General features: G+C 33.5%; 2 protein-coding genes and 1 pseudogene across 3 annotated transcripts; 1 reads left to right on the plus strand and 2 right to left on the minus strand.

Moving 5' to 3' along the window:
* Window positions 1–1034: 1034 nt before the first annotated feature.
* On the plus strand, window positions 1035–1979 carry LOC308658816 (olfactory receptor 6C6-like; the record flags this gene model as incomplete). Its single annotated transcript, XM_081311735.1, has 1 exon — window positions 1035–1979. The coding sequence occupies one exon, from the start codon at window positions 1035–1037 to the stop codon at window positions 1977–1979; it is 945 nt and encodes a 314-aa protein (XP_081167861.1).
* Window positions 1980–5182: 3203 nt separating this feature from the next.
* LOC308658265 (olfactory receptor 6C6-like) lies at window positions 5183–12090 on the minus strand (annotated as a pseudogene). The gene is made up of 3 exons: window positions 12036–12090; window positions 9399–10075; window positions 5183–5353 (listed from the first exon to the last, which is right to left on the minus strand). The product of its transcript is annotated as an olfactory receptor 6C6-like (transcript).
* Window positions 12091–13806: 1716 nt separating this feature from the next.
* Window positions 13807–14706, minus strand: LOC308658871 (olfactory receptor 6C68-like; the record flags this gene model as incomplete). Its single annotated transcript, XM_081311785.1, has 1 exon — window positions 13807–14706. One exon carries the CDS (start codon window positions 14704–14706, stop codon window positions 13807–13809), a length of 900 nt encoding a protein of 299 aa, XP_081167911.1.
* Between the last annotated feature and the right edge of the window lie 10922 nt (window positions 14707–25628).

A 25628-nucleotide genomic window follows, 5' to 3' on the forward strand; every position in this document is an offset into this window, starting at 1 on the left:
TGAAATATACCAGTTATTTTTTCATATTAGTTTATAAAGGAAAACAATATTAATATGGAAAGGAAAGCAATATTAATAAAACAAAGGAAAAGAATAAATGTAACACACAATGCTTCAGAAACCCATTTCTTTTAAAAGTCCACAAATAAAGCATATAATGAAGCAGATGGACATGTTTAATCAAACAGAGGAATAGTATGAGACTAAATAGAATTCCTGTATGTAAAAAAAAAATAGAAAAAAAATTCTCTTCTGCATATTCTAGACAGTTTTGTAAATAATAGGTGGAAGTAAAACAAAGTGCCCAAATTATATAAATACGTAAGAGAATATTTTTCAAAAAGACCATCTAAAAAGAAGACAAAATATTGTTTATTAAAATATATAATTTATATGATTTTATCATTCTTTGTTTTGTTTGTCCTAAACACTGCTAAATGAATATTCTGTTGAGTAAAAAAATACAAGAAAATTGATAATAGTAATCATATACTCAATGCAGAGAATATTTCAAAAAAATTAAAAGTAAAATTTTCAACTATTAGAAATCTATAGTATCTTAGTCACTGACCAACACAGTAACTGTAATATGATCCTGATTTTGAAATATCGCTGACACTCATTCTAAAAAGACAAATTTAGAACACTTTGTGCAGGTATAATGAAAGTAATAGAAAAATGAATTTTAAATAATTAACATATAATTTAATTATATGTACATGTAAGAGGTCATTTATAAGTAGTAAGTACATATTAACAAAAATATATACATTATTAAAATTCTGGGGAAATTTTGTTTGGATGTTAAAGAAAGCTGACTAGAAGGAATTTTGAATTAACCTATAACATATAATTTCGTGTCATCTAATATTTTTGGCTAGAAAAAAACCTTTCAAATGCATAAATCTAAGAATGTTTATCTTTTTCTTCTTTGTGTGTGTGTGTTGTGTGTGTGTGTTCTAATGCACATTTATTTAAATTTTTCTTCATTTCCTATACAGATTTGATAAGGTTCACCAAAAAAATAAAATAAAATGAAGAACCAATCAATGGAAGTAGAGTTCATTCTGTTAGGACTGACAGATGATCCACAAATTCAAATTGTGATTTTTCTGTTTCTATTTCTCAACTACTCATTGAGCCTAACTGGGAACTTAATCATTGTCCTTCTCACTCTACTGGATCCCCGCCTCAAGACTCCCATGTATTTCTTTCTCCGTAATTTCTCCTTTTTGGAAATCATATTCACAACAGTGTGTATTCCTAGATTCTTGATAACCATTGTGAATGGAGACAAAACCATTTCTTATAATAACTGTGTAGCTCAATTATTTTTTTTCCTTTTACTGGGAGTTACAGAGTTTTACCTCCTGGCTGCCATGTCCTATGACCGCTATGTCGCCATCTGCAAACCTCTCCATTACCCAGTCATTATGAACAGCAGAGTGTGCTACCTACTGGTGCTCAGCTCCTGGGCAACTGGATTCTTAATCATCTTTCCCCCTTTGGTCATGGGACTCAAGCTGGATTTCTGTGCTTCCAGAATCATTGATCACTTTATGTGTGAAACATCTCCTATCCTACAGATCTCTTGCACAGACACACATGTCCTTGAAATGATGTCGCTAGTCTTAGCTGTTCTGACACTTGCAATCACGTTGGTATTAGTGATTCTCTCTTATGCTTGCATTGTTAGGACCATTCTGAAATTCCCTTCTGCACAGCAAAGGACCAAAGCTTTCTCCACCTGTACTTCCCACATGATTGTGGTCTCCATGACATATGGTAGTTGTATATTTATGTATATAAAACCATCTGCAAAAGAAAGAGTGACTGTATCCAAAGGTGTAGCTTTGCTGTATACCTCAGTTTCCCCTTTACTAAATCCCTTCATCTATACTCTAAGAAACCAGCAGGTGAAAGAAGTCTTCTGGGATGTATTACACAAGATTATGTGTTTTTCAAAAAACAAAATTTAAGAACATGATATAAATTATAAACTTAAAAACTGAAAACCAGTTCCATATATTTGTTATGATCATGTTTTTCTACCTCATCAGTTACTTCAGGAAGGAGATTCTCTTGAAAAGTCTGTATTCCACTGTTCATTTTATTCTTTCTCACAAAGGATTTTGCTCTGCTATGGTAACGTCCTTCAGGTTTTTTTTTTAGGAGTATATTTCTTTATGTAAATGGACACAACACAATGCCTTTATTTTATGTGGTGCTGAGGATGGAACTCGGGTCCCGCCTGTGATAGGCGAGTGCTCTACCGCTGAGCCACAATCCCAGCCCCATGTCCTGCAGTTTTAAAATCCAAACTGTAACTAACCTTTCCTTATAAAATATTAGATTCCCCAAAACATGACTTTGAAATTTGCATAAATGTTCCTTGATGGATATAATTAATTAATTAATTCATCATGTTTTGTTCCAGACATTGGGTGGAGTAAAATCCTTAGTTTTAAGAAGTTTTTGTTACCTGAAGGACACATATATATAAGCCAAATATTGTTGCACAGTGTGTGTAATTAGTTTTATAATAAAAGTCTACAAAAATATTATGGTGTGGATAAGATGACTTATATGGCATTTAAAAGATGAGGAATATTATTCAGAAAAAAGTAATAACTCTGCTGAAACTAAAAATATGTGTAAGGAAAGAAGACTGAGGTACAAATAACACAGGGCTATTAGGTAACTATATGCATTTGGAGACAGTAAGACTAATGGTTAGAATAGGGTTTTGAGATATTTAATTTGGTTCAGTAAAAGTTTTACCATACACTCTCTAGAAAATAAAAGTTCATAAGTCATGCACTTTTCTTGCCTTAGTTTCTCCATATGTAATGCAAGAGAAATAAAAGCCATTCCTCTCATTCAGTAAAAATATTCTGTTTGAGTTGCTCTTTGAAGGATAACATTTAAGTCTGTGAAGAATTCAAGAATACGCTGTTTGATATGCTGATGCAGGTAACAACACTAAAGAGGTGCAGTAAGGTTCAATGAGGCTTCAGAGGCTGAGGCAATAGAATCAAGAGTTCAAAGCCAGCCTCAGCAAAAGCAGGGCATTAAGCAACTCAGTGAGACCTGTCTCTAAGTAAAATACATAATAGGCCTGGGCCTGGGGATGTGGCTCAGTGGTCAAGTGTCCCTGAGTTCAATCCCTTGAACCAAAAAAAAAAAAAAAAAAAACAGAAGAAGAAAAAGAAATCAAAGAGATGGAAAGGTTAAAACCTACAGGAGCCTATTAGCCAGAATACTGTTTTGGAATTATACCTAATGAATCAGTAATTTTCAAATACCTTTATAGTGATTACCTAGGTAGATTTAAATTTTAACTTATTTTTTGTTTTCAATTGATGCATAAAATTTGTATATATTTATGGTATACAGTGTAATATTCAATAAATGTAATATTCAATAAATAAATAAATACTCAAATCAGTATATTTACTATATAGATGGCCTCATATATTCACCAGTTCTTTTGATGTACCAAGTTTTTATTCCTAGGGCTTCATAAGGGAAAGGTCATACATAGTCAATACATCATATATTAAATAAGCACCTCCCATTATTTTGAGACTTTCTTAACATTTTCAACTAAAGTCATTGAAAGAGTATGTAAAAAGGAAATTTCAATATTCACTTCTTTTATTTTAGGGAGTTTGCTTTTGAAATGAAATTGAGCACGGATGTCTTAGAATGAGGAGGACAAAGAAGAGATCATTGCTTTAACCTCTATAAATTTTGAGGCTTATGATATAGAATTGATAGTGAGTCTAGCATATAGGTTATAGAGTGAGAAACAATTATACCCACTATATAATACAATTATATCCATTTTATTATTTTCCCAAATTAAAAGTTTAATTGTTTAATTCACAAAGTAAAAGTTTAAATGTCTAATTCTTTTTTCCTAAAAATACTTAAACTTTTAGTGAGAATAATCAAATAGATATAATTGGGTTTAATTTACCATTTCTACTCCCTAAAAATATACATTAAATTATTTTTAAAAAGTTTTTTATAATCATCTAATAAATCTTTTGAAGCACACAGAAATTACCTAAATGAGAAGTTATCCAAAGAACCAGATCCCTCAATCAAATAAGGACTTGGGTAAACCACGTAAAAAATAAACCAAGAAGAAAAAAGATAAAAATATTTTAGGATATTTTAATATTGTTTTAATTATTTTCTGCTGCATTTATGACTTGATAAATATTAAGTTATAGTTTGGATTCTAATTATTCATTTCTTTCCATTTTTCACATCTTTAACTCATTCTCTTAGCCCAAAGGAAAATGTCACATTGTTTTCCCCTCAACCTTGCACATTCTTTTTCCTTACAAGCTCTCCCAAATCCCTTTCTGAAATCAAAGTTTCCTAGGTTGCAGGTTTATTGTAATAAACAACTATGGAAGCAATATTTTAGAAATATTTGCATAATTTTATACACATGTATATATTATTGTATTTTATGGTGATTTAAAATCCTTTGGGTATATTCTAAGGAGTATGTCAATGGTGGTTCTATTCCTAGTTTTTTGAGGAATTTCCATACTGCTTTCCAGAAGGACTGCACCAATTTGCAGTCCCACCAACAATGTATGAGTGTTCCCTTTTCCCCACATCCTTACCAAGAATGACCATGGTGGTATGTTTATAGGACCCTTTTTAAGTCTTCAATTTGCCTTAGAATCTTTACTGATTGGTTTATGTTCAAGGCCTGAATTCCATGTGGGAGGGGGGGAAATCCCTGTTCTGCCCTTGAGGTTTGTGTGCCCCACTTGGAATCAGGATGAGACACCCTGTTATCTAGAGAAAGCTGACTGTACATACTGTCTGCCTGAGAAAGCTGATTTTATCTCCTTCTGTGACTTTGTCCCTGTGACCTCCCATTATTCCTGCTTATTCCTATCTATCCCACCCATTACTAACAATACCTTACTGGCCCAAAGAAGATCCTTAGATTTCTAGTAGTTGAAACTTAAATTCCTTATGGTTAGTGGACTTTGGATTCTTTAGGTAAGGAATAAGCAGAAGAAAACTTATTAATAAAAAAAAAAAAAACTCCTGCCCCTCTAAATACTTAGAATTCTCTATCATATATTTTAGTATCCAAATATATATTTTTTGTACTATGACATTTTATTTTATAAACCTCCTTCTACTGTTATTCAATTTCCAGAAGCTTGTCCATTTTGTCAAGTCTGATACAAGTTCTTGGGCAGTTGTTTGGTGGGGTAATGAATGAATGAATGAATGAGCAGTTTTCATCCCAGGATTTGTGAATCAATGACTGAGAAGAATTTGTCCTAGAAGATCTTGGAGTAGAGATATTGTTCTACGTGGAACACATATAGATCTTAAAACCTAGACCTGTTTTAGCTTGACAAAATTGAATTGCTTTAATAGTAAAATATTTTCTTATGTTTGTTGCTCTTTTTACTGATTCTTCCCTGCATCAGAAATCATCTACTATGCCCTGTAAAACCAACCAGGACATCAACATGAATAGCTTTCATGGATTTAAGCATTCTTAATGGCCAGGAACTTCAAACAGCCCTATATGATGGGGAAAACTTAATTAGTATTTCTCATCCCTCCCTACCTGTCCACAACACTGACATCACTTTTTTTTTTTGGGGGGGGGGTACTGGGGAATGAACTCAGGGGCACTGGACCACTAAGCCACATCCCCAATCCTATTTTGTATTTTGTTTAGAGACAAGGTCTCACTGAGTTGCTTAGCACATCACTTTTGCTGAGGCTGTCTTTGAACTCGCAATCCTTCTGTCTCAGCTTCCCGAGCTTCTGGGATTATAGGCATGTGCCACTGCACCAGCAATATCACACTTTGAGTCCAGCCAGTGATAGAAGCAGTGATTTGCACTCCTGACCATGGTTTTGGTTTTCATACAATCTACATTGAAGTATATGTAGCTGAGTCAACCTCACACATGACCTTCCTAGTCATTATCTAAGAGCAGATGACCAACTAGGAGGCCACTTCTCAGAGTTTCCTTCTCAGTACGGTATGTTAAAGCCATGAGAGGACTTTGTGCAAAACTTGAAAGTGGAAAGAGAAGCAAAGGTTATTTTTCTCCAAAAGGGTTTGAAGTCAGACTGATGAGTTAACATGACACTCAGAGTACCTTCTAATTAAGTGTTTTAGAATTACCTAATTTGCTGATAAGGTTTTGAAAAGTGGAGCCAGAATTAGATAGGCATTTAGTATAGATAGGTAAATCAAGTCAGGTTGGATCAAGGAGGCCAATTTGAGTAAGTCTGGAAGTTGGAGAGAGATTGAAATGCTAATGCCTTCAGAGCCCTTTCTACACCCTTATCAAGATAACCTGCCCCTGCTACAACCTGTGGCTAAGGTAACTTGTCTCAGGGGTTGTCCCTCCCTACAGGAAATTGTTAATCACTTCCCCTTCCAGCCCAGATCATCCCACTTTGGCTCCTCCAGCCCATCTGCTGAAGGTATTCTGACCATGGAAATAGGAAAGCCTCTGTCCCCGGGTGAGCAGATGCCCTGGGAGTAACTGGTGTCCTGATTCCCAGGATTGGAATGCCCAGCAGTTCCCCACTGAGGCTATTAAGATAACTATGCAGAGGCACTACCTGGTTTCCATAGTAACATCCTTGGATGTGAGAGACTCTGTGTTTGTATTAATCTGGACCTTATCTCAGTTAAGTAGCATTAGGGTTAAAGGAATACTGGTTAGAGTGTAGGGTAATATGGGTAATATGTAATCTTTTTTGAGTTAATAAACTTGGCAGGAGGGAAGAGCAGAAAGCAAACACCTCTTTCTCACTTCTTCTCTCCACTCTACTCCACCTTGTCTGCCTGCTTCTACTTCGCATGTGTCTCTTCACAGGGTTTCTTCACAGGTGTTATTTTTAATCTTCTTCTCACCTTTTGCCATCCCACTGAACATCACAGGGCCTAATCTTGAAAGCAGGAAAGAGAGAGATATTCAGGGGAAGAGAGCAGGAGACAAAGGAACCCTAAAACTTATATTTTAAAAAAAAGCCAGAACGCCTTCACCTCTAAGGATACCAGGATACCAGCTATGGCCTCCTTCTCCCTCTCAGGGGAAGCCTATGTCACTGCTTTTTAAATAAACCCTCCTTTATATTCTTACCTCTGTGTGCTTCTCTAATGTTATACTTCAACATGTGGGGAAACATAACTCGTCACTAGTAACTAGCAGTATCCAAAGCACTCTCACAGAAATTATAGAAATTCATTGCCATTTCCCATTCACACTTCCTGCACCTTCTCTGCAGGCCTCCAACTGAAGCCAGATTTAAAGTTAGGTAGTCAGTGTAGTTAGGTAAATCGGGTCTAATATCGAGTAAGATCCAAAATGGAGGCCATGTTGAGAATGAATTCCGGGAAAAACTGAACAACTCTTGGAATGTTAATGAAGTCCTGGAAACGCAGGACAACTCATGAGATGTTAATGTCCCCAAGGCCCAGAGCCCATCCCAAAGAAGTGTTAATAAAACAGCTCCCAGCAAACTTGAAGATGCTGACTCAAAAGTCCTTCCTGCCCAGATTACTTCTTTGGCCCACCTGTGTCCCACCCTTTGGGCCTTCCCACCTACATCCATCACTGAAAGAACTATAAAAAGGAGAACACATTTGCCCTTCAATGGATTCCACCTCTTGGGTCCCCTTCTTCCTCCAGGAGATGTCTTTTGTGCTGTCCTTTAATAAAGCCTCTACTTTCCACTCTGACCTTGCCTGGGCATGCTTCTCTGGTGTTATTCTTCAACATTGGGGAAGCAAGGACTTGTCACTGGTCAACAGTGGTAACATAACCTGAAATCTTCAGTATTAGTTTTCTCAACATTCTCTCATCAACACTCAAAGTTTGGCTTTTGGCTCCCTCGGGTCTTGAAAAACAAGTAGAGTCTTGGAGTCTATCAAATTATAAAAACAAATAATCTAGGTGCTTTTTTTTTTCTTTGCTGAAGTGAGCTCATAAAGAGAGGAACAAAATGTGGAATGTATTCCTCTAAAGGCATTCTTCTTCTTTTCCCTGAGGGATAATTTCTTAAGCGTCTCTTCCTGGATGATGGGAATGGAGGAATGGACTCAGCAATAACATGAGAACAGCCCATTCCTATTAACTCCACTTTGACATATTTCATTTCAAAAGGACATGGAAGGATAGTTTTCAGAGATTGGTGTTTCAATTTACCCACTTCCCACACCAAAGAAAATGATTCACTTTTGTGGAGAGATCCCTCAGAGAATAAAATACCAAAGGATTGGAATAAGGGAGGAAAAATGGGCTATTTCCAAAGGACAGGAGACATGCTGCTGAATCACAACAGCATACAGAAGGAGCTATGGATGCTTGCAATAGCATGGGTGAACTTTGCTATGTTGAACAAAAGAAGTCAGACATGAAATTCAAACAGTGCAGGTTTTTTTATATGAAATTTTAGAACACGCATGACTAATCTGCAGTGACTAAAGATCATCAGTGTATACTTTGATTCAATGAGATGAGGTGTTTTTATACACATGCCTCAAATATATAAATATTTTCCCAAGCCAAGATATAAATGAATTGTACGTTGAATTTCTTTCACAAGTTAGTATCATCTGTAGTGTTCAGAGACTGTAAATTTAGAACCAAAGCCTGGTATTCAATTATTTTTACCACAAATGACATCTATTTATGTTTACAAATAACTTATTTGTAATTATTATGATTCCACAGGAGAAACTTTTTCAGTGGAATATCCATTCTGTTCATGTGTTATAGCTCTCATTGCAACACCCTTGAATTTTATTTCCTTATTCATCTTTCAAGATTCATTGTAAGTGATGATTCTTCTTGAAAGATTACTTTGCACTTTAAAATTACTTAGATTTTCTACTTTTTCTATCACAACATCAATTACTTTATATAAATCATCATGTTTTGTGTATCTATCAATTTTAGCAATGTAAAATACTTAAGAGTGGATGCATTTATTAGCAATTAATATATGTATCAAATATTTAACTAACTATGTCTAGCAAGTTTGCAAAAAGCATTCAGTATATAAAGCAGCCCTTTATGAGAATAGACATTTCTAGGTAAAGTTAGAATTTTATATTCTGGATTGAGGAAGGCAGTTTATTCCCAGAGATTAGGAAGATCCACTCAGAAAGAAGAGGGGAGAGGTGCAGATAGACAGAGCAAACTTAATAAGATATAAATAGTCAAGGGAAAAAATGGCAGAGATCCAAAGTAATGCAATAGATAACCATATTGAGTTTTCTCATTCATGTTCCCAAGAATGTTATTTGTGTCTAACTCTGTCTTGTTGTTTTGAAAAGAACAAAACCCACGGAGCATATGTTGGAGAGCTTCTCTCACCTGCCGGTTCCTCAGGGTGTAAATAAAAGGGTTGAGTAAAAGGGCAACAGAGGTATTGAGCACTGCTACACCTTTAGTTAAAGTCACCCTTTCTTTTGCTGATGGCTTCATACACATAAATATACAGCTCCCATAAGTGATAAAGACAACTACCATATGTGAGGAGCAGGTGGAAAAAGCCTCATTCCTTGTTGACCAGAAGGGAATTTGAGAATGGTTTTGATGATGAATGTGTAGGAGAACAATGTGAGGGGAAGTGTCATCACAGCTAAAACAAAAGCCATCAATTCTATGAATCGTGTATCTGTACAAGAGATCTGCAGGACAGGAGAAATGTCATACCAGAAATGATCAATCACTTTGGAAGCACAGAAATCCAGTTTGAGTCCCAAGAGCAAAGGAGGAAAGATGATTAAGAATCTAGCTGCCCAGGAGCTGAGCACCAGTTGGTAGCACACTGTGCTGTTCATAATGACTGGGTAATGCAGAGGTTTGCAGATGGTGACATAGCGGTCATAGGACATGGCAGCCAGGAGGTAAAACTCTGTAGCCCTTAATAGGAAAAAAAAAGAAGAAGAAGAAGAATTGAGTTGCACAATCATTGTAGGAAACTGTTCTGTCTCCAGTGAGAATGCTTATCAGGAACCGTGGGATACGGACTGTTGTAAACAAAACTTCTAAGAAGGAAAAATTTCAGAGGAAGAAATATGTAGGAGTCTTGAGGCGGGGATCCAGCAGGGAGAGGAGGATGATGACTAAGTTTTCCATCAGGCTCAAGATATAATTGAAAAATAGAAAGAAGAAAATCACAATCTATAGCAGAGGGTCATCTGTGAGTCCAAGCAAAATGAACTCTATCTCCACTGATTATTTCTTCATTTCTCTTTTGTCCTATAAAATTTACAGAAAATAAAAACTAGTATCACAAGAAATTATGTCTTCCTTTTCAGCTATATAATGTTCCATTTTCAGAAACTTACTGATTCACAAGTATTTCTCAAATAGCTTAGAGATCATCACAATGGAAATAACTTCCGCTTCACTCATCATCTTTATTAGAATACTGAGAAATCCTTCCCTTGTCCAAATCGAAGTAGGTCCTACTTATGAGTTTATAGGACACTTCATTTGAAATGTAGCTCCTGAGTTTGATTCATGTTAATCTATGACCAATCTTTCAAATGTTTTATCTTAATAGACTGTTCTAATATTTAATTTGTTTGTTTCTTTGTTTATTTGTTTGTTTTGAACCAAGAATTGAACTCAGGGTCACTTAACAACAGAGCCTCACCCCCAGGCCTTTCCTGTATTTTATTTAGACACAGGGTCTCACTGAGTTGCTTAGGGCCTCACTAAGTTACTGAGGCTGGCTTGGAATTGAGGTCTTCCTATTTCAACTTCCTGAGCAAATGGAATTATAGGCAAGCACCATCACACCTAGCTTGATATTTTTTTTTTCAATTTTGATAATATTTCAAACTAATTGTCATTCAAGTGACACAATGGTTATAAGAAATAGTTTTCTTCCCAGTATCCATAATACCTAAAAATTAAGGGATACATGTGATAGTATAGGAAATTTATAAAAAAGGAAAAAACATATGAGTTTCTGGTGAGCATTCAGCAGGGTGAGTGCAGGAATGATCAGATCAAAGCAGTGCTTAAATAATTGAGAAACAGGAAAATAAATAACACAATTTTCAAATGTGGGTCATCATTTGAACCCACTATGATGAACATTGTCACTACTTTATGGTTTTCCATTACCATCCTCTGTCTTTTATCAGGTCTAAATGATGAGGGTTAAGGAGAATCTCTATCTAATAAGAGTGATAGCTAGTGCTTAAGTTAGAGCTAGCAAAATTATGTTTCAGGTAGAGTTATGCAATGCTCATTCATGTTTTACAGGTAGTGTGCTGCTAAGAAAAATAGTTTGTATTTCCAGAATACCTTGATGGTAAAATTAAAACTTCATATATTCTAGCAAATTTATAAATGTAGTAGTATTATTTTATGAATATTTGGAAGACCCATAAAGTTTGAATAATGTACCTTTTTATATAATATATAAGAGTTGAGATTGCCAAAGTCTGGCTGGGCACAAATCATGAGCCACTCAATCAGGAACAAACTATTTCTGAACTCCACCAGCACACTTCACACACACACTCCCTGGGAAATCTCCCAAACACCACAGGGCTCCTCCAGGAACCACCAACCACCAACTGGAACTCCCACCACAGGAACTTCACCAACCAACGCGAACTCTTCAGGAATCCCCGCGAGAGCTCAACGGGAACACTGCGAGAACTCAAAAGTCATCATCTTAATGGCTCGCTGGTGTCACCTCTCAACACTACTTCTGGCAAAAATGCCATGTGTCATCCCAACTTGGCTGTGGCCCTTAACATGAGGTGGTATATATAAATTCATATATTTGCATTATAATGTAGATACAAATGCAGGATTGCAAAAATATTGAGTTCTTGCAGGCCTTTTTTTGTTGATGTAATCTCTGATGATTATGTGTAGTCTTCATATAGAGGAACAAACTGAGCTTCTGTTCATGGAGCAATAACTACCCCTAGTCAGCCAGCACTAATTATTTATTATGCTAGTAATGAACATATACACCACCTGAAAACATGGTCTGTTGGGCTTTTGCTACTTTTCTATCATTGAATGGAATCATATTTCCCCAGGAGATCCATGTATAACTAAAAAACATATTTTTTAAAAATGCATGCTATACTGTAGTCATGTGATCCTTTTACAATTATTTTTTTCATGTCATAAAAATAAATATTTTCCTTTCTTGGTAGGGATTGTGAGCCTTTTATTCAATATATTTGAAAATTATGTATTCAGTATCACTTATTTACTAGGTTTTATATACACTCACATGGACATGAAAAATAAAGCATTTGTCTTTGTGGCAGATATTAAATGTACAATATAAACAAAACTTAAGGAATATTGGTGCACAGCAGGGAGACCTCTGGTCAGTAGAGCAGACAGGAGAGACAATTCCTCTAGACTTGGTTTGTAGGCTGTGTGGTGGGGACAGGAAGAACAGTTATGTTTAAATGGATAACATTTAAGTTGAGAGATAAATAAAGAATGAAATTTAGAAGAAAAGGAAAAGAACTTTTCGTTTTTAAACAGAGACAACAGTAAGTGTAAAGCCTTTGTGATGCCAGGAGACTCCAAAGATAACAACCTAGCCTGCATCCCAGAGACAGGAGAAAATTCAATGTGAAAAGTTATTTAATAATTGTGTGAACTCTTTTGAAAGAAATTAATAGGCATTTTGTGTTCAAATTCATAAGATTTTTAGGGCATGAAAAAGTTTATTACTTTATGATCATTTATTTGAACTGACTTTTAATAAATTATCTGAGATTCCACATATATTGCTGACTTTTTCTTGTTTATATTAAAATGATGTTTCCATGATATGCAAAAGTTTATTGCTTTATTTAGCTACATTTGACTTAAAATATTCATATTCCATTTTTGCATTTGAATGTTTTCTCCATTCTTAGTAACTTAATTCTAAAGCTGTAGTTAACATTTTGACATTGTAATTATAATTTCATATCCTACTAGAAAAGAACTTTTTTCTCATCTTAATTATTAGTCCCTATAATTTATGAATATTTTAATTTTAAAATTTCAGCATTTTATATGTATGCAAATATTACATACATAGTAATAAACTTTAGGATCCTAAATATCAAATCTACTTTTATTTAAAACACATTTATTTGGATATGCATTTATTTTAATGTTCTTTATTTTTTAATTATATCATGTCCTTTATTGATAATGGTGATTTGAAAAAAATTTAGTTATAGAGGATTATTAGTGAACTAAATAAATTGAAGGATATTATAATTTTTTTTCTTTTTGGGTACCAAGAGCTAGGTACTCAAAAAAACTTTTTTTAAAACCATCTAGCATCATTTAGAGTGGAAAAGATACTGAGAAATCTATATGAATGATTTTCTTAGAAGTACAAATGCATACAAGCTAAGCTATTTATTTCCTTGTTGGGTTTTGCTTTTGTCTTATTTTGTTTTATTTTTTCTTTCTTTCTTTCTTTTCCTCCATAGATTAAAAGTAATAAACCAGGTTTACATGAACTCCAAAAACACTATCATTTCTTTAGATTGGGAACTTAGCTTGAAAAAGGTTTATTTGAAGTGGGATTAAAGGACTGAATTTATGTTTCGGAGACTGTATGTTCTGGGTGCAAGAAATGTTGAGAAGATTTAACTGAATAGAAATCAGATCAAGCAGATTTAAACAGATGTGGTGTTTAATGGTTTGTGCTTAGTTAATATTTTATTTCTATATTTGACCACTTTCTTTCCTCTTTGAGATTAAAGCAAGTTTTTTTAAGGAATCACTGAAAGCTTGTCTCACCTGTTTGTTTCTCAGAGTGTAAATGAATGGGTTCAGCATGGGAGCAATGGATGTCATTAGCACTGTCCACAACCTTATTGATAGCTACAGATTCCTTTGCTGAAGGTTTGACATAGATGAAGATACAGCTTCCATAGGTGATGGACACCACAATCATGTGAGAAGAACAAGTGGAAAAGGCCCTTTTTCTTTGCTGGGCAGAGGGGAATCCTAGAATAGTCTTGATGATGTATATGTAGGACAGAACAACGCACACAAGGGTCAGAATGAAGGTAAGCACAGCACAAACAATCACTAACTGCTCTATGAGCCATGTGTCCGAGCATGAAATCTTCAAGATAGGAGATGCATCACAGAAAAAATAATCAATAATATTTGAATCACAAAATTTCAAATTTAGGAAGAGAGTAAGTGGTGGGAGTATTATCAACAAACCAGCCATCCAACAGCAGAGGACAAGCTTCCTGCAGACTCTGTGGCTCATGATGCTGACATAATGCAGGGGTTTGCAGATGGCCACGTAGCGATCATAGGACATGATGGCCAGAAGAAAAAATTCTATTACTCCAAAGATGTCAGTAAAAAACACTTGAACGACACAAATATTATAAGTAATGGACCTGTCACCGGTTACTATGTTGTACAAATATCTAGGGATACAAGCAGATGTAAATGAAATTTCTAATAGGGCAAAATTTTGTAGGAAAAAGTACATGGGTGTTTTAAGGTGGGGGTCCAATAAAGTGAGGGATATGATGGTCAGATTCCCAGTTATACTCAACATGTAAGTGAGAAATAGAAATGCAAAAATTGGAATCTGAAGTTGAGGGTCATCTGTTAGTCCCAACAGAATGAAAGTTGTTATTGTATAGTTTTTCATCACTAACTACTTTTATTTAGTCAATCTTCATGTAAAATTTAGAGCTATTTTATTTAACAAGAGTAACATGAAAGCCAGACAGATATAGTCACTACTAGAGACAGAAAACTAATGCACATGTAGTTTCTTCTGTAAGTTGTAATTGATGTTGTCAATACCCTGATAGGTGTGACTACTCCTTTTATTTTATATTTGTAATCTATATCCAACTGGGTTGTTCCATGTTGTTGGCTTTGGCTCACAATGTCTTGTGATTCAATAAAATTATGAATTATTTTTATCTCTAAGATTTCTTCTATATTTTAAAATGGATATTTAAATGTAAGTTTTTTCCAGCCTTTTCATAGAATATTTGATCCTTGTCAAAATGTAAATGTATAGCATCTCATCTGGACTCCATGCATAGGTTTGCCAGTCCACTATGACTTGCATTTCATGTTTTGCGAGCTATGATCAAGCCTGTATATATGTAGTTTGTTTTGTGTTTTAAAATGTAACTGCCACATTGTTGGCTCACTCCTTTGATTCTCCTTACATTTCTCTGATTGTGTGTAATTTATATGCAGTATCCGCTGGGGTGCACATGTGACTACAAATGAAGAAATGTTTGATCCAAGGATATACAGCTGGAAAAATAAAACATATTACTTACATACTTTCAGTCTGTTAACGATGAAAAATACTCTAACAACTTGATAACACTAGAATCAAGTACAAAATCAAATTCCAAATACTAAATAAGCTCTCCACAGTCTGCCTGTGTACATCTCTTATTGTGATTTTCAGTTTCAGCATCTGCTCTATTGGACAGACTTCTAAAAATCTGCAGTCTGTGTTAATTGCTCATTTTTGCTCCTGTGACAAGCAATTTTAACTTGGCTTTAGCTTTAGCATTTCCCATGAGAAACTAAGTTTGTTGAAATTAGAATGTTATATTTTTTGCTTAAACTAGGATATCTACCCAAACTAACACAATCATAGATTTATGATTAGTGTGTTTAAGAAATATTGTATGAATAGATACATATCTATATAATTTGCCTACATGTTCAAAGCTAGCTTCAGTTCTATTTGGGTTTCATCTTGAAATTACTTTGTCACTGAAGTTAATTACTTAAATTTCATATGAGCCTATATTTGACATTTATTTTCTTTGCTAGTGAATAAAGTCATACCATGAAAGTATCACTCCTGTGCTTATGTTGTTAACTTCCATGCCAACCAAAATGTCCGCTGGTGTCTCTTCCTTGTTTTAGCTCTTCAACAGATATCTTTGTTATATTTTTGCTTTCTTGAAGAATCTGTCAGTAATGTATTCAAACCAAAAGTCAAGAAATTTGCATATCTGAATATACAATTTTACATGCCAGTCATCTTAAAATGAGTATTTTAAAATGAGTATTTTTACATCTCAATAAGTGCAATGAACTCTAATTTCAAACCATTTAATTTCTGTTATCAGTTTATAAACTTCTCTTTAGTTTTATAAAATTCTTATCATTTCAAAATTTCACCTATGTTAAAATAAATTTATGAATATACCACAAATTTTAAACCAATTCCTAACATGATATTATACATTCATTTGTTTTCTACAACTGTTAAGATGTCTGAAAAAAGCATGTTTAGAAACATTGCACAATTTTATAATTATCAGAAATGTAATTCCAAAGAATATATATTTGCATGTGTATACACACAAATTCACACACACTCACACACACACACACACACACACACACATACATACACAACCTTTGTTGTATCATCTATAAACTTCATAGCACTTATTTCCTTTAACTCACATGTGACTGTTATAGTTCCAACACTCAAATCACTGTACCTTATGGTAGGTCTTTTTGAAAAAATTATTGACATCTTTAGTTGGCATGGGTGTTGATCACATTTGGTTTAATTCGTACAATTATACCATGGAAAAATCTTCTGTTCAGTTTATGTTTAAGGATTTCATCATTTTATTCTACAAAGATTTCTTTTTCCCCTAGACTTTCCACTTAAGCCTCTCCAATGAATATTTTAATAATATTTCAAAATAAGAGTTAATGAATTTTAAATTCTTGAATCAGGTTTTCTGTAGGTTTTCCTCAGCTGTCACACAATTTTATTACCATACTCAGATTAATATCTCCAGTGTTTATCTTATGTAGATAAACAGGAACCACCACCCCCCATTTTCCTAACAAAACTCAATAAGCATATTATGTGAATGCCATTTCTTCTTTAAAATAGTCACTTTTTCAAGAGATCAGGGTGGATCACCTCTTCATTATATGACCAGTTACTGCAGTTAAATCCTGAGTTTTATTGTACCACCATTGGGAAGGAAAGACAATAATTTCTTGAAGACTTCTGACATCCCTAGGAACTATGGGACACAATAACTACAATGAATAATTTAATTGAAGGGAAGGATGCTCTTTTCACCTTACTTCTGTTTCTAAACCATTTTTTTTCAACCCAGTTGATCGTAAAGGTGGGAGGGGAGGGGACTGGAGGGAGGGATAGGAGGGGAGCAGAATAAAATAGACACTAGTATTGCTGTATATATATATGTGGCCATATAACCAATGTGATCCTACAACCTGTACACGTAGAAAAATGAGAATTCATACCCCATTTGAATCAAATGTTTGATATGTCAAGATCATTGTATTGTCATGAGCAACTAATTAAAAAAAAGGTATTACATGGTAGCAGGCCCTTTTCTGAACCCTCTGCATGTTAGCCTTTTTCCCCAAAAATGTCCCTTACTTATTTCCTTCATTAATACTGCTTGCTTTTAAGAGGCAAAGTTTAGGAAAATTGTTACAACTGTCAAAGATTTTTATATTTGGAAAAGTGCAGGGATAACTAATTTGTCAATATCAGATAAACAGTCACATTGGATAGCTTTAGTGCAGATACTAATTTTTTTTTCCTTTAAAGAGGAAAGTTAGGGTATGAAAATAATAACATCTCCCCATCTATAAATTCACATTATTGTTACAAAACAACAAAATTCAGCATTCCAAAAGACAACCCAATAAAATCTGTGGATCTTTATATAATAATTCAAATAACTAATCACATACAATTTTGTTAAATCATGTCAGAATAAAAATATATTCACATATTGAGGCTAAAGTAATTCAATATAAAAGCCTCAATATGTAAATTCAATTGGCTTCTTCAAGAAAATCATTATACAGATTTATAAAAGATTAAATGAAATAGCCATTGTACTTACTCTTTTGAGACTTAACAATAGCTTGAACTGATTCTTTAACAAGAGTGATAATGCCTAATTTGATGAAGATCACCTAACAGCAAAAGTTTATGAGTGATTTTCTTGACTTGGTATAGGGCCCACCTTTATTTTCTATGATTGTTGCTTGGAGAAATCCTAGAATTCTTCACATTTATTTGTACTAGGGATTGAACTTATGGGCACTTAAACACTGAGCCACCTCTCCAGCCCTTTTTTATATTTTATTTTGAGACAGGTCTCACTAAGTTTCTTAAGACCTCAATAAGTTGCTGAGGCTGGCAACTTGCGATCCTCCTGCCTCAGCCTCTGGAGCCACTGAGATTATATGGGTGCATCACCATGCCTGGCTTCTTCAAGGTTTGCATCTCCAACAAATTGGGAAGATTTTCTAACAAAGAACTTTAGTCCCCTTTTTACATGAGAAATATTTTCTACTTCTCTTTGGGTTGAAAATAAAATATTGTTTCCAATATTTTCCTCTATTGGTTTCAAGGCATTGGTATTACGGCTTCTCTGGATGGGGTGAGGGCCTTTTACACTATTAAGATTTGCATTTGATTTACTTGCTGAACCTGAATTTAAATAAATAAATGACTGTGTCCTTGGTGACCCACGTTCAAACATTACTAATGAGACTTCTTTGTAATGAACTTGGGCAAAAATCCTGAAAGATGCTTCAGTGGGGGCAGTGTCCTCAGGGACACAAAGATGCAATCACAGCCACAGTTGCAGGTCAAGATACAATAGTAGAAAAACAGGGGTCATGAATCTGTCTTGTCCACATTTTTTCCTTACTAAAAATGATAGTTGAAAGATCACAAGGTGAACCTACCTGCTAATTTTTCTCAAACATTAAAAAAGACAATAGAAGAGAAAACAATTTGGAAAACTCAAAGCAAATGATAATTTTTTAAATACTTTAAAGTAATATAAGGCTACACAAATATTTTTTAAAAATAAAATATTATTTCTATTATTTACCTTTGTAACTTACTTTTTTATCCCACTTGATTACATGATGCTCCATATGGATTTTTGAATATCCATTAGTATTTTAAAACTTTATTATTAGTTTTAAATATATGTGCAATTATCATTATTTTTTAAAAATAGCTTCACCATAATCAATTGCATGATTGCATCATTTTAAACATTTAGTTTGCAGGGATATTTTTAAAAGTAACAATTGCTAGAGAAAATATACCTAGATAGATTTTTAAAGGTGGAATTTCAGAATAAAAATAAATTCACATATTGAGGTTTTTATATTGAATTATTAAAGTGGCCTCAAAAAGGTTAAACCATATTATACAGTTGAATTTTATTTATGACCTCGCTATGTAACACATTTAATCTAATACTTATGACTATGTCTAGTGATCACATATGATGTGAGAATTTCTTCATCAGTTTATCATTTGTTTTAACTTTTTGTTTATGTTGTTATGATGTATAAAAACTCATGTTTTGGATTTTTTCTATTTTTATAAACAGACCTTATGTTTTCATATTAATTTCTATGTCTGATACCCTTCTACATCCTAAGTCTATGTCATGTTATTTTCTATGTTTTGATCTTTTCTTTGTCTTTTTACTGAGAAAGATATTTTAATTATTAAATTGCACCTTTTTACCTACATATAGTTTGGTGGCACCTAAGCAGAATTTATCTATGTCACTCTTGTGTTTTCGTACTTGTTATCCTGTAAAATACTTAATATAAATACTTAAAACTTTTAAATGATTTCTAAGGTGAAAGGGGGGAATAATATAAATTAAATCATATTTTGAAATTAAGTATAATATATAAAAATTTGTAGACTATAGCTAATGCATTATTGAACACAAAATGTTTATTTTAAATCCATATTTTAGAAAATATGACAGTAGAAAACCCAGCAATATAAGTATCTATATTAAGAAGATACAAAAGAACAAATTAAAACAAAATATAAGGAAGAAAATTAAACAGTAAAAAAAAATTTGTTTTATTTAACATAAATATAAGAAAATTATAAAATTCATTTTTAAAAAATAAGTTAATTAAATTGTTAAATATCTGCAAATATTATCCAGAAAAAAGGAATAAAATAGAAACTATTTAAATGGCAATTGTCCCAAAGGGAACATCATTACAGACCCAACAATTATTAATGGTGTATTATGAAGATATTAGTCCAATAAAATTGTATATATAAAATAAAGATTAATTGAAAAATAAAATGAAACAGATGGAGACAAGTAAGGCCAGGAAATATGAATATTCCAAAACATGTCAAGTTATGAATTCCATAATCCATAATGTTCTCACAAATAAAATTCAAGATTAAATGGTTTTACTTGTAAATTAATCCAAACATTGAAAAAACAATTAACACTGATTTTGCATAAACTCATCCAGAGAAAAGTAAAAGGAAATATTCTCAACTTGTAATATAAACTTGGTACCAAATTTAAAAGGATTGTAAGTTTAATTACAAGCTTATTTATGTTAAAATAAATGTAAGGATCTCTAAATATAAATTATTGAATTAAATATTGTAAGAAAGGAAAGGATACACATAAGCATAAAATGAAGTTTATTTCAGAAATTCTAGGTTGGCTCATCAATTGAAAATTCTCAATGTAATACACCACACTGGCAGAGTAAGTAAATAAAAATATGATGATCTCAATAAAGTAGAAAAAATAGTTTGATAAATATAAACTTTTGATAAAATATAAATAGTTTGATAAAATATGGATGGCAGGGAGCCATCCATGAGCCGTGCATGAACTAAAGCTGTGTTTCCACCATTAGGCAGGAAAGCCTGTATCAGGAACTCCCAGTAGGAACCCACTGGTTTGATAAAGCTCACTACCTAGCTCACTGCTCAAGTTCTAGCATAGCATGGGATATGGGACCCGTGAAGAGCCAAACAGCCTGCTTACCCTCACCTTATCCTGTTTTTCATGAAGAAGCAAGCTCCTGAGACAAGACTCACTGAAACCTTATACCTAAATAAAGCACAGGCTCCATCTTTGTTAGAAGCGGTACCCCTCAGCTTAACCTGTCACTGCCCCTCTCTGTAAACTATATTTCTGATCTTTGGTGTCTGTTTCATGGTTATACTTTCATAGCTTTTATTTCACAGCCAGCCCATCCTTCAGACTTATTCCCTCACCCATGCAGGAGGTGAGCGAGACTCACTGATTACAAATTCTCAGCAAAGTTTTTGTAGATTTATTAATCTGAAGATTTATTAATCTGAAGAGGGAATCCAGAAAATATTATGTTATTTTTAATATTAACAGCTTTTCTGTTGAGCGTATGACAGGGCATCCTATCCCACAATTTCTACTTTTCATGCACTGTGCAATAAAGGTAAATAAATAAATTTGTCTTTATTTGAAGATTACTTGGTTGTATATGCAGCAACATTTAGAAGACACTACAAGTAAATCATTTAAGTAAATATAATAGTAATTGTTAATTTGGAGAAATTGATACAAAATATACAAACAAAACAAATAACAATAATAAAAACCTAAAACACAAGAGTACCTCTGAGTATCCCATTCAAAGGTAGAGAAACACATCAATGGAATTGAACAATGAGACCTGAAAAATATTCACTTAAGTAACAATTGATTATTACAAAATTACCACTTGATGCAGTGAGGAAAGGGTGATAAAAGAATGCTGGATTATTTGGTTATCCATGGATTAAATGAAATTGTTCCTTGCCTCAAAATAGAGACAAAGTAAATTTTATATACTTCATTCACCTCTGTGATTGAAACCTGTGTAATACAATGTGTTTAATGGTCTGCATGATAGTGAGATTAGGCAAAGATTTCTGAGCAAAATATAAAGAATTCTATTAACAACAAAGATGAAATGATGAATTGGAGTTTATTAAAATTTAGAACCTCTTGTTTTTCAAAGCATAACTTAAAACATGAAGAGACAAGACACAGGGGGTAGGTACTTCAGCACATGCAAAATATAGAGCATTCAAACTCCAAAAAGTAAATTTTTAAAATGAAAAGACAATTTAACAAAAAGAAATATTATTTGAATAAGCACTTCACTAACAGAATATCTGAAATCCAAAGGACATATAATAAGGTATTTAATATTACTAGTCCCAAACTAGCTAAAATTAATAGATCTGGTAAAGTTAAGTATTGGCAATAATTGGGAACCTTCAGCATTGTGATGCAAGACTATATTGATACAGCATCCTTAAAAATTATTTGGCATTGTCATATAAGCTTAACATAGTGGTATCATATAGCTTACCAGTTTCACTCCTAAGTGAAATATGAGTGCATAAATTTATAAAAATTCTAAAAATATGAGTGCATAAATTTATAAAAATGCTTGGAAAAATGTTTTAGTATTTTTATTTTTAATAGTTACATACTGAAAATGATGTAAATATTCGTCATATATGATTGACTATAACTTAGAAATTAAATGACTAAACTATATATGTTTGACTATAACTTAGAAATTAAATGACTGAACTATTGCTAGGTGGAGGAAGAGCATAATTGTGGAGCAAGACCATCCAGTGATCCTTTAATCACAGAATCATCAACTTGAAGAACTATTCACACTTGTAATTTACCTCTGCGGGAACTAAGGAAGCCATATGAAAGATCACAGCACCTGGTTTTAGCATAATAAGAAGAAAAGATTCATTGAAGAAATCAGGAGGGAAAAAGTTCCCTATATTACATTTCCCACATCACCAAAGAGTGCAGTGTGGTAAGAGATATCTTTGGAGATAGAGGAAATTAAGAGCTGACCTTAGAACCCAGTACCAGACCTGTCACAATAAAACCTAATACCAGGGTGTACCTCATGGCCCCTGATCCAGGCCAGCGCCTGCGGATAGAACATTGTGACCTACCCTGATATCAGGTAGAAATTTGTAACTTCAGTGGGATGGATCTGTATGTCAACATATAGCACTGTCAGCCATGGTATGGACTGGGGATTTCCCTGGAACTCTGTTGGTCCCTGAGACTATGAGTCTCACATAAGACTCAAGCCTTGGATGAATAGTGGAACATCAGCCTAGGAAGTGAAGGGATTGCCTTTGAATGTAACACAATGGATACATGTTTTAAAATATTACATAGTAATATGCACAAATTTTATTTGTTGATTAAAAATTTTAAAAAAAAACTGTTGCCAATATAATGACTTGAGTAACTATCACAGACATAATGTTGAGTAGATAAAACTAGAACAAAAGTATAAACGTTCTGTACAGTATTTCCTCCCTTATCCATAGGCTATACAGTCTATGTCCACCAGGTAATTCTTGAAACTGTGGATAATACCAAACACTAGACATCCCTTTTAAAAAATAAATCCAGAGCAATGATAAACTTTCACATTCTCACCTAAAGGAAGTTCTTCATGGCTTCTCTTTGGCATATCTGAATTGTTAGCACCAACTACTCTTAGGCTTTGGCTTCATTATTTGGCACCATATGGTGACTAAAAGCAAGAGTTACTGAGGTAACTATGATACTACAAGCTGGGTGTTACTACAAGAGTGTGGATGTGGTTTACAAAGGGATGATCAGGGTGGGGGTAGGATATAGTGAGATGGTGTGTGAGATACTACCGTGCTACTCTGGAAGGAGTGCAATTTAAAATTTATGAATTTCAAACCACAATTGATTGAGGGTATTTAAAAAGTGAACATCAAAACTTAATGTAAATAGGTAGAGACTACTGCCTTGGTATTTGTATGATGATCATAACTAAACTAACTTATTTCAGATTAGTTAGCATAGCAGATATATTTAATAGCATATTTACCTGGATGGGCATTAAAGAGATTTTGGGATGCTGAAAATAGACTGGGTGCTGGTAATATTATAACTTACACTTTATGTTAAATATTAATATTAATATTTTTAAATATTTATATCTTAAGCATATATGATGGCACATTGCCTATAATCACAGTCACCCAGGAGGCTGAGGCAGGAGGATCAAACTAATTTCAAAAAAAGTTTGATGACAGTCTCAGCAACTAAAATAAATAAAAAGTGCTCAGTGGGGATGTAGCTCAGTGGTAGAATATTCCTTGGTTCATTCTCCAGTACTTTCAACAAAGTATTTATACATTAAAAGATATATCTTAAAACATTGCAGATAAAATAATAAGTATATCCATTTCAAATAATACAGTAAGGGTTGGTGAAATGGACTAATCAGTTTAGAGATAAAACAAGATTGGTAATCATAGGGAAAAAAACAAAGAGAAATTAAAAAAAAAATTCTTTGAAACAAATGAGAACAGAGATACAGCATATCAAAATATCTGGGATGGTATAAAAAGAGTACTTGGAGGAAAATTTATAGCATTGAGCACCTACATTAAAAAATAGGAAAATCCCAGATAAATAATCAAATGTTATACTTCAAGGCCCTAGATAGAGAAGAACAAACTAATTTCAAATCAGTAGAAGATATGAAATAATTAAGATGAGACCCATAATTAATAAAATAAAGAATAAAAAAATAAAAAGGATCAATTCAACAAAGAATTGGTTCTATGAAAAGATAAACAAGGTTGATGAGTCTTGGCCAAATTAACCAAAAGAGAAAGAAGGATCAAATAAATAAAATTAAAGTGAAAAAGAAGATACCACCACAGACACTTCTGAAACCCAGAGAATCATTAGGAAGCACTTTGAAAAGTTATACTCCAATAAACTGGAAAATATAGAAGATATTGACAATTTTTAGACACATATGACCTACTTAAATTGAAACATGTGGATATAAGAAACACAAACAGATCAATATCAAGCAATGAGGTTGAAGTAGCAATGAAATCCACCCAACACACAAAAGCCCAGGAACAGATGGATTCTCTGATGAGTTCTACCGGACTTTTAAAGATGAAATAACTCCAATCTTCCTCAAACTATTCTATTAAATAGCGAGGGACGGAACACTCCCAATGTATCCTATAAAGTCAGTATCACTCAGATACTAAAACCAGATAGAGACACATCAAGGAAAGAAATATACAGAGCAATATCCCTGATGAACATAATACAAAAATCCCTAATAAAATATTGGCAAGCCACATTCAAAAAGAGATTAAGAAAATAGTACACCATGATCAGATGGGTTCCATTCAATGAATGAAAGATTGTTTCAATATACGTAAATCAATAAATGTAATTCACCACATAAGTAGAATTAAGGACAAGAATCACATGATCAACTCAATAGATGAAGAAAAAGCCTTTAACAAAAGCCAGCGTCATTTGTGTTAAAATGCTGGAGAAACTAGGAGCAGAAGGAACTTATCCCAACATTACAAAAGCTATATACAACAAACTGAAACCCATCATACTGAACAGAGAAAAACTGAAAGAATTTCCTCCAAAATTAGGAACAAGACAAGGATGTTCACTCTTACCATTGCTATTGAATTATATTTCTTGAAACTCTAACCAGAGTAATCAGGCAAGAGAAGGAAATTAAAGGGATACAAATAGGAAAAGAAGAAGTCAATTTTTTGTTTGCTGATGACATAATCCTATATTTAGAAGACCCAAAAATGTCTACCAGACTTCTAGAGCTGATAAACAAATTCAGCAAAGTAGCAGTATACAAGATCAAAATACC

This window comes from Spermophilus citellus (genome assembly GCF_964194105.1).
Source record: "Spermophilus citellus genome assembly, chromosome: 10".
Lineage (NCBI taxonomy): Eukaryota > Metazoa > Chordata > Mammalia > Rodentia > Sciuridae > Spermophilus > Spermophilus citellus.